Source organism: Helianthus annuus, chromosome 13, assembly GCF_002127325.2.
Source record: "Helianthus annuus cultivar XRQ/B chromosome 13, HanXRQr2.0-SUNRISE, whole genome shotgun sequence".
NCBI lineage: Eukaryota > Viridiplantae > Streptophyta > Magnoliopsida > Asterales > Asteraceae > Helianthus > Helianthus annuus.
The window spans coordinates 16,454,002-16,464,022 of NC_035445.2; the positions used below are offsets into that span (position 1 = coordinate 16,454,002).

At 39.1% G+C, this 10,021-nt stretch overlaps 1 protein-coding gene across 1 annotated transcript; it reads left to right on the plus strand.

The window, feature by feature from the left end:
- Positions 1 to 7,461: 7,461 nt before the first annotated feature.
- LOC110900575 lies at positions 7,462 to 8,628 on the plus strand. Its single transcript, XM_022147460.1, has one exon. The coding sequence runs from the start codon at positions 7,462 to 7,464 to the stop codon at positions 8,626 to 8,628; it is 1,167 nt and encodes a 388-aa protein (XP_022003152.1).
- The last annotated feature ends 1,393 nt before the right edge of the window (positions 8,629 to 10,021 follow it).

Below are 10,021 nucleotides of genomic sequence, written 5' to 3' on the forward strand. Positions count from 1 at the left end.
AATAACATCTATTGTGTTAAAATATCAAGTGATTCCGAGATGGGATGGTTATAGTAACGTTTAACGCAAAACATTGCGTTAAAACAGTCAAAAATCGGCTTTTCAAATGATTTCTATAAAACTGATTTAGATAAGTAAGTAAACTGATATTTTTAGTTTAAAAATAAGTATTTTAACTAATTTTAAGTTTACTTGGTGTTTGGTTAGTCATACGTGACTCCCGACGCCCGAAAACGTTACCGAATCGCTAAAATACGCATTTTTTTATGAACACTAGTATGGGTAAATTTTGGGTGAACCTTATGTGTTAAGATGTGTTATGTGATTTAAACATGTGAATGTGAAAATATGTTAAGTTTTAACATGATATTTGAAATTTAGATTATGCATGTATACTTGTGCGTTTTGTGCGGTAGAAACGGTAAAAATCGTGTTAAATGTGTAACTTGTTTGTCGAGCATGAAATGTAACAACTCTCACCAAAACTATTAATTTATTATTTTATTTGTCTAATAGAAAACCCTAATTGAAACACCCAAGTAATTCTGCATAAACCCTAAAATTTTCAGAACATTCAAAATCAGGATCAGGGCCCCTAAAACTCAAGGGGGGTAAACCCTAATTGACGATTATCTCTGAAATTCGTTGTCTAAATTGAGAATTCATGAACTGTCGACTCACCAGGCCTATACTAGTGACAAGCCTACTCTTGGCTAGGGGGACTTGCCCCGCGACACGCGACAAGTGTCGTGGATTCTTCCGCGACACGCGGGAGGTGCAATTTTCGGGTATAAATAGAGGGGCCTGGGACTTGAATTCTGGTGCTAGTTCGACGTAAAATTTCGAAATGTACGCTGAGTTATACACTATTTACTATAAAAACACACACGCACGAAACGCTGCCGCAACAAACAGGGTAATAACTCGATCGCTGCTACGATTAAATATCCGATCGATTGGAACTATCCAACGGATGCTTAAGTGCTGCCCGCATTAGGGTTATACTTTGTTATTCGTCGTGATTCCGACAGGATGTTTGGGTGTCGCCCGAATTCGGGCTATACTCTGTCATTCGTTGCGAATCCGCTGGATATTTAAGTATCGCACTTCGTCATTCGTTGTGAGGGTTGTATCTCGTGAGTTATCGTAAATGCTGTATTAGTTATTGACCTAGTTTTCGTGTGCATTGTCATTTGAATTAGGTTAATCAGGCTGATCAGTAGGCTAAAACTCTGCCCGTTAAACTTGCAATGTGAGTCATTCTCTTTTTATCAAATTTGCTTTCAAATCATGTTTAGTTTTAAAAGTTATAATTACAGGGATTAAGTTTAGGTAATCTTCAATTACTGCCGGTATATGGGGTTTTATATACATTACTTAGTTCCCGTCACCATTGGACAACGAGTTAGCCAATGGGTGATCTGACCATAGTCATAGAAACGAGTCGAGTGACAAATACCGATTTGGGGTAATGGTTGATAGAAACATTGTAATCTCCCTTAATACTGTGAATTATAACAACGTGTCTTTTTATTTTAAATGAATGATTCACTCAGTATTTCCCCGCTGACAAAATATTTTACAACATGTTTCAGGTGACCTAATGTGAATCAAGTCCAAGTGCTATGGAGCACTCCCAAAGCTTAAAGTAGTGGCTTGAATAAATAAATAAACATGTTTTGTTATAATAAAGGAATTATGAAATTCCTCTGCTGTAAATTACGGGGTTTATCCCGAATTGTAAATAAATAATACTCGGGCATTTTCAAGTTTAAAACGATCCTGTTAAAGACTTCCGCTGTAAATATAAATACCACGGGTTTTCTAGTCTCGCGGCTCCTGGACCGGGTCAAACTGGGCACGGGGGCCGTGACAAAAAAAGGTGGTATCAGAGCCACTGGTTTAAGCCAATTAAGTATTTAGAAATACTTAATTAAGTATTTAGAAATACTTAATTTATCTAATTGTTATTCTGTGATTTTGTGAAACTTTAGTTTACAGAATTTTAACCTAGGATTGTGTGCGTCTTCGTGTGTGCTAACAGCATGAACGAACTATCAGAAGCCCTACAGAATATCTCAATCCATAGTACAGATATGGATATTACCAGTGTTACTACTGGATACCAGGCAGATGTGGAGGAGCCTATGGTATTTAAAGCCCAACCCCAGGAAAAACCTAAAATAGTGAAAAAGAGACATAGGTGGGCAGGTTGGAGGCGTGTACGCATGAAGAAGCCATCAACTCAAAAGACCATGAAAAAGGACGAACCAAAAGACAAAGGGAAAGGTATAGAAACTGGGGAGAGTTCCAGGAAAAACCAGGAACCACTATCTTGGGAAGAAGAGTTGGAGCGTAAACTGTCACTAGGTGATATCATCGGATCTGCCGTTGAAACTCTCTTTAACTACCTGGTACAAGCCCTACTGCCTGTTAACCTAGAACCTACCATTCCAGACCCTATTATGCACCCTAGACCTTTACCAGGAACACTAGAAGAGTGGTGGACTGCCGACTGGCAATTTCAGAACATTATGAATAGCCCTAACACTTTTCTCCCTCAATTCGACCCGGAACCTGCACCGAACCCACCAATGAGTAACAAAAACTTAGCTGAACTCCGCCACTATGGCGAGGAGCTGATAGATGCAGAAAATAGGATTCGGGAGGTAGGAGAGCAGATCTCCTGGAAATACGATGATAGGGAACGTCGTTTCTGAAATGCTAGTTAACAGGGATTGCATGGGGTAGTGTGGCTGTAGTGTATAATAATAATAATCATAGTAAAATATCAATCTTGTAAAATAGTCTAAAAATAAAACGTTATAAGATAGTCAGGGTGTACGGACGCATACTATTAAAAATATATAAAAATCGAATAGTCGCAAAGTCGACAGTTTTGGCTGTACATGTTTTTGTGATTATTTGTTTCTCAATTTGTCTTTTCGTGTTAATTGATTACTTGTTAATGTACAAAATGGGTAAGCAAAAGCTTTCGGATATTTACCATCAACTAGATAGTGCCCAAAAGACTAAGAGAACCTCGTCCCAATCAAATTCCTCAAGATATTCAGTGAATACCAATGAAGGAATATTTATTCGTAAAGCATCCTATGAAAACCCACTCTCTCCTGAGAAGAGAGATTGAATTATTAGAAAAAGCCAGGAGAAAGTAGGAACGTCCAATTCAAAAGAAGTGGTAATTAATAAGGAAATAGGTAAAAACCCGCCATGGGAAGACGAATTAAATGAAAAATGGTCAGACCTTTACATGTTAGCCACTACTGCAGTGAATCTTGATCCATAATTAAGATAAGTAGCCAAACCGAGACCAACCATGGTAAATAAATAAGAAAAAGGGAATAAAATAAATGCAGGACGTAATTGTCATAGTAGTACGTTTTTGAATTTCAATGTAATAGATCTATAAGGTTGTTTGGTTGTTATTTTAAATAAAGTTTGATTGTACAATGTACTAAAATATTTATACTAAATAATAGCTCGTGATTGATATACATCCAGATGGAACACGCTGTTAATGAACCAGTTAATGAAGTTAACCAATCGGAACATAATAACGAGGATCACTTCCTAAACCGACAGGATATAGAAAACATCGTTGCTCAGGGAATAGTTAATGCTATTCCAGCTATCGTCGCTGCAGTAAAAAGTCCTGTTGAGCCTTCGCAAGCTCACCCTAGTAAGCGTACGCACGACGATACTGCTAGTAATAGTATCAATGGAGGCGGTAATAATAATAACGGATTTCAAGCCCCGATACATAAAAGGATGAAAGCTGCAACACCTGGTTGCACCTATAAGGAATTTCTTGCTTGTAAACCAGCTGAATTTGCAGGCAATGAAGGGGAGACTGCGGCACTACGTTGGTTGGAGAAAACTGAGGCAGTAATTAAAATAAGTAAATGTGCCGAGGAAGATAAAGTCATGTACGCTTCTCACCTTTTCAAAGAAGAAGCGTTAGAATGGTGGAATACAGTGTTACAAGCTAAGGGAAGTGACATGGCCTATGCCATGAGTTGGGAGGAATTTAAACGTCTGATAGAAAGAAAATTCTACCCTGAATACGAAAAAGAGCAGATGGAGAATAAGTTTCTGAGCCACCGAATGGTGGATGTAGATTGTCGATGGTATATTTCAAAATTCTTTGAGTATGCCAGAATTGTACCTACTCTGGCTTTGCCAGAACCGGTACTTATCTCTCGCTATATTTGGGGTTTGATTAGCGAGATTCGTGACATTGTCAAAGCTGCGAGACCCCGCACGATTGACGATGCAGTGGAGTTAGCCAACACCCTAACTGACGGACTGGTACGTACTCGAGAAGAAAAAAAAAAAGAAGGAATTGACTCAGAAAATTTCCTAGGGATTTCGTGTGGGTAACAGTAGTAATTTCAAGAGAAGGGGAACAGGTCAATTTTCTGTTCCGCCATTTTGCAGAAACTGTAAGAAGAAGCATTTTGGAAGGTGTAAGGAAACCTGCAACTTTTGCAAAGCTGTAGGACATCGTAAAGAGAATTGCAGAAAGAAAACAACAGTCTGTTTCAATTGCGGAGAAACTGGACATTTTAGACCAGACTGCCCTAAACTGGTTAAACCAGCAGACACCAAGGCGAAACCTGCAGAAGGAACTACCAAGAAGAACGCAAGAGCCTTTCAATTGACTACTCAGGAAGCCAAACTAATTCCTGACGTCATAGCTAGTACGTTTTTAGTTCACGACGTTTATGCAAAAGTATTATTTGACTCTGGTGCAAACCAAAGTTTTATAAATACTTCGTTCTGCCAAGCTCTTAATTTACCTTTAACCAACCTTAGGCAGACTTTCACAGTCGAAACGGCAGATGGGAATTTTGTTAAAATAAATAAGGTTTTGCAAGAAGGAAAGATAGAACTCTTAGGCCATAGATTTTTTGCAAACCTATTACCTATGAATCTAGCCGGATTCGATGTTGTATTAGGAATGGATTGGTTAATAGCCAACCATGCTCGAATTCTCTGTGATAAAAATTCAATAGAAATCCATACACCCACAGGAGAATTAGTAATAATTACCGGAGATAAGCCACAAAAGCCACTGAAATTTATTTCAGTAATGAAGTTGGCCAGTTATTCAAGAAAACAAGGAGTAGCATATATGGTTTCGGTAATTGTTAACACCAAAAGTAAGAAACTGGAAGACATCCCGATAGTATCAGAATACCCAGACGTCTTTCCAGAAGACCTACCAGGTTTACCACCCGATAGGGAAGTAGATTTTAGAATTCATCTAATTCCAGGAACTATACCGATAGCCAAGGCACCCTATCGGTTAGCACCTACTGAAATGCTGGAATTAAAGAAACAGTTAGATGAATTACTAAGTAAAGGATTTATACAACCAAGTTCCTCTCCATGGGGAGCTCCAATGTTGTTCGTAAGAAAGACGGATCAATGAGAATGTGTATCGACTATAGGGAATTAAACAAGGTTACAATTAAGAATCGATACCCATTACCTAGGATTGATGATCTTTTTGATCAATTGCAAGGAGCTAGATATTTTTCTAAGATAGACTTGTGCTCCGGATATAATCAATTGAAGGTACAAGAAGAAGACATACCTAAAACTGCTTTCAGAACTAGGTATGGACATTACGAGTTTACAGTCATGCCCTTCGGAATAACAAATGCTCCAGCAGCATTTATGGACATGATGAACAGAATCTGTAAACCGTATTTGGATAAATTTGTAATCGTATTCATTGACGATATACTTATTTACTCCAAAAGTCAGGAGGAACATTGTGAGCACCTGCATACACTCTTAACTTTGTTAAGAAAGGAAAAGCTTTACGCCAAATTCTCAAAGTGTGAATTTTGGCTTCAAGAAGTGCAATTTCTAGGACACCTGGTGAATTAAAAGGGTATTCACTAACACAATACCAAAACAAAAGTAAGAAACAGGGATGTTGCCAAACATCCCCACACTTGAATCATTGCATCCGCGAGGGTTGAAACGTAATAACCTGCCAAAACACAAACACAATACCAAAACAAAACCAAACAAAGCAAAACAAAACACAAATACAATACTCTACATCCTCGGGCTGCCTCCCGAGAGCGCTAAGTTTAAAGGTCTTCAGCCAGACCATACTTGATATGCGTTATGGTGGTCTTAATGCACACTTACCCGCAACATTTCCAACAAATACCCGGAAATTTACATGCCATCTCCATAGATTTGTCAGTATATTTGGCATGTTAAAGCTGCTCCTACGGGCTTTGCTAGTCCACTTCATGACATATACCTTAATGTCTGGTAGTTTCACCCTTCTCATCTTATTCCTCGAACCCTCTTCCCCACACTTGTTAATTTGAATCATTGATATGGGAAGAGGTTCGATAAACATATCCATCCCATCAGCCTGCTCTGCCTCATAATCTGCACACATCATCTGATCTACAAGTGACTCTTCATCAGATAAAGGACTCATTGGTGTGGTATTATCCTCCACAACCTCCTCCTTCATGTGAGAATAATCTCTAATATCGCCAGGTAATGGTGAGAGGCGTTCTTCTATCTCTATCTTCAATTTTAAAGTATGACACTTAGAAACTAAGTAGCTGATTCGGTCTTCATCGGACAGGTTGGGTGTTGCTAAATATTGCTCGAGATTGGACAAAGTTACTTCCAATAAATGATCAAAAAAAAAAACCCTAATTCTCTCTCTAGCAAATGGTGATTTGGTTCCTTCATCCATAACCCTAGTTTTCATCGTGAAATCTGTTGCTGATTATTTCGTTAGGAGTTTCATACGTCTACTACGGATTCGGTTCACAAATTGCTACGTTTTTTCATCTAGGGCTTTCGGTTCTTGCAATCGCCGCCAAACTCCATATCCGCATATCTTGTGCTTTTTCTTTGGTTATCATTCTGATCTCCCAAGTAAGTTATCAGATTTAATCGAATTATGGGTTAGGCTTTCTTTGCTAGTTTAGGGTTTCGGTCAGTTTTTCTTCGTTGTTGTTGGTTCCGGGGGTTGTTTGGTGATTTGTTATTTTCGATTGGGTTTCTTGTTGCTTGCTTCATTACTTCCGTAGGGTTATAGAGAGGTGTCAATCTTGTAATGGATGATCGTTTGAAAATTGGTGGAAAGCCGCCACTTACGTTTAAACAGATAGCCGATAGAATTCTGGATGTTGATGGTAACAATGTGCAGCCAAGACGGGGTATTAACATCATTGATGAACTCACAAAGGTCACGTTACCGGTTCAATTGGATAATCTAGGTTCATCAACGACAGGGGTGGATGGTATGAAGTTGTCGGCCGATCCGGGGAGGGTTACGAAACCGCCCGTTGAGCGAGCGGAACACTTTTGGGATTACCCCAATATGGGATATTCGCCTTAGCAGGTCTGGATGGAATGAATGTGTCGGATGCACAAGGGAAATCACGAAATATGGGGGCTGCAAATCCTACATCATTCGCTAACATTGTTAAGAACGCCAAGGAGAATGCTAAGGTGAATTTTAGGGCGATGGAATCTACTGAAACAGTTGAGGGTGCTGATGTTGTAATTCCGGTGACATCGGTTCAACAAGTTAATGATAGGTATGCTAACACTTTGTATGGATATTTTCTGGGCAAACGGTTGGCTTTTCCTGTGGTCGATTATTTTGCTAAAAATAACTGGGTTAAATATGGTCTGTCACGGCTAATGATGAATGCAAACGGTTTCTTTTTCTTCAAGTTTAATACTAAGGAAGGGATGAATCGAATGTTAGAGGATGGACCTTGGTTGATCAGAAACGTACCGATAATCTTGAGGGAATGGTCGGCTACTTTAAAGATGGAAAAAGAGGATATTAAAGAAGTTCCAGTTTGGGTTAAGATGCATGATGTGCCGTTAGCGGCATTTACCGAGGATGGTCTTAGCTTGATTGCGTCTAAGATTGGGAATCCTAAGATGTTGGATTCGTATACAGCCACGATGTGTGCTGAGTCTTGGGGAAGAAGCAGCTATGCAAGAGCACTTATTGAGGTTCAGGCTGAGGCGGAGTTAAAGAAGAGTGTTACTGTTGCAATTCCATCCTTGGATGGTAATGGTTACTCAAAGGTAGAAGTCAAAATTGAGTATGATTGGGAGCCTCTAAGGTGCTCCTCTTGCTGTGTGTTTGGTCATGACGATTGCTCATGCCCAAAAAACCCTCAGATTACTTCAAGTGGGGATTCTGGAAAGAAGAATGATGATTTTCAGGATGTGGGTACTAAGAAAAAGAAAGTTAATAATCAAGGCCTCCATATGAAAAATCAGAAGCCGAAGGTAGTGTACAGACCAGTTGTCAAACCTAAACCAAAATCGTCCTTGAGGAGTCCGGTGAATAACCAGGTTTCAACAGCTAACCCATTTGACATTCTTAAGGACGATGATGGTAATCAAGGAGGTAGTACTGTGGGTCGAGTGGAGAAGCAAGCTGCGCAGCCTAGAAGTGACAAGCAGGATTCGGATGAGGAGGAGGTCGTTGAAGTCTATAATGAAACTAGTGAATTTATGACTTCCGGTATACATTCGTCATCTTCGAGAGCAAAGGCTAGCACCTCTTCCACAAAATTCTCCAATGGATAGATCTTTTTTGGTTCATGTGAAGGGGTTGCCGGTTTCTGGCAATTTCATTTTTGATGATGGCGGATGAGGACTTTATTTTTTTGTTTTTCTCTTGTTTCGTCTACTGATGTATAGTAGGCTAGGTTACGGGGAGTCATAGTTTTTCTTGGTTTTTTTTTGTTTTACATATATGGGGCATGTCCTGTATATGAACTAGTGTGGAACACATCCTCACTACTTGTACTTATTTGCGGTTGTTTTAATAGATTCACCGGGGTAACCCTTTACCCAAAAAAAGTTACTTCCAATACAGCAAGCTCTTTCTCCTCCTCAGTTTCATAAACATAAACACCCTTGGGCTCAGAATATTCTTCGGGATGATATTGTCGATATCCCTGATACGGTCTATGGGTTTTCCGAATACACCGTGCACACATCATAATCATAAGTGTGATCGCGACCGCAACAAAAACATAGACCATCCATCCTTGCCTCATAATAAACTTCCTCGTCCCAATCGTATCCATATGAATAATAGTCATCCTCCATTTCTGATTCATAATCGTCAACGTATGATGGAGGTGGAAGCTGTGAAACAAAAGACACCGGTTTTCCATGTGCCCTCCTGTAGTGAGCCTCGTGGCAACCAATACATGGATGCCGTGGACCCCCGCACAATCTACACGTAAATAAGCTGAAATTTGTGTAATGCCCTGTCATCCTGCACAACATAACTCAACTACCAAGTGTAAATCATGAACATAAAAGAAATCTTTTTGGTTTTTTTAATTATTTTTTTTAATTAATACACAAGATAACACACGTTGCGCACTACTCCCCGGCAACGGCGCCAAAATTTGACGTGATGTCGTGGACACAATCAAATTTAATCCAATTACAACTAATTAGCTAGCGGTAAGTGGGTATCGAACACAGGGAGTTTGTGGAATATGTGCTATCTCGATGTATGTCTAAATTAACTAAAGTAAACTAAATTGCAAGAAAAGTAAATTCACTGATTTGGTTGTTTGTTTTTAATTGTCTAAATTGAACTAAATTAGATTACAAATCAAAGTTAAGTTTTGTAATAGGATAAGAAGGTAGCGATCATCCCGAGTTTCAGGTTTTAAGTGACAATCAAGGTTTATGTTCAACTAGAAAGAACTACATAGACATAGCTCATGCAAGATCAATTGTTTGTAATGAAAGGGAACTAAGTACTTGGATTCCTAGAACGCGAGGTTGTTACCCCATGTTCAATCAACATATATCCAACCCTAATCCCTCCCATGATATCTTGATTGCCAAAGGCACCAAGAACGTATGGTTTAGAACTATGATCAAACATACATCAACAATTTACAAACACCATAATAAACTAACAACACATGCACAGTTTAATATTCCAGAAATT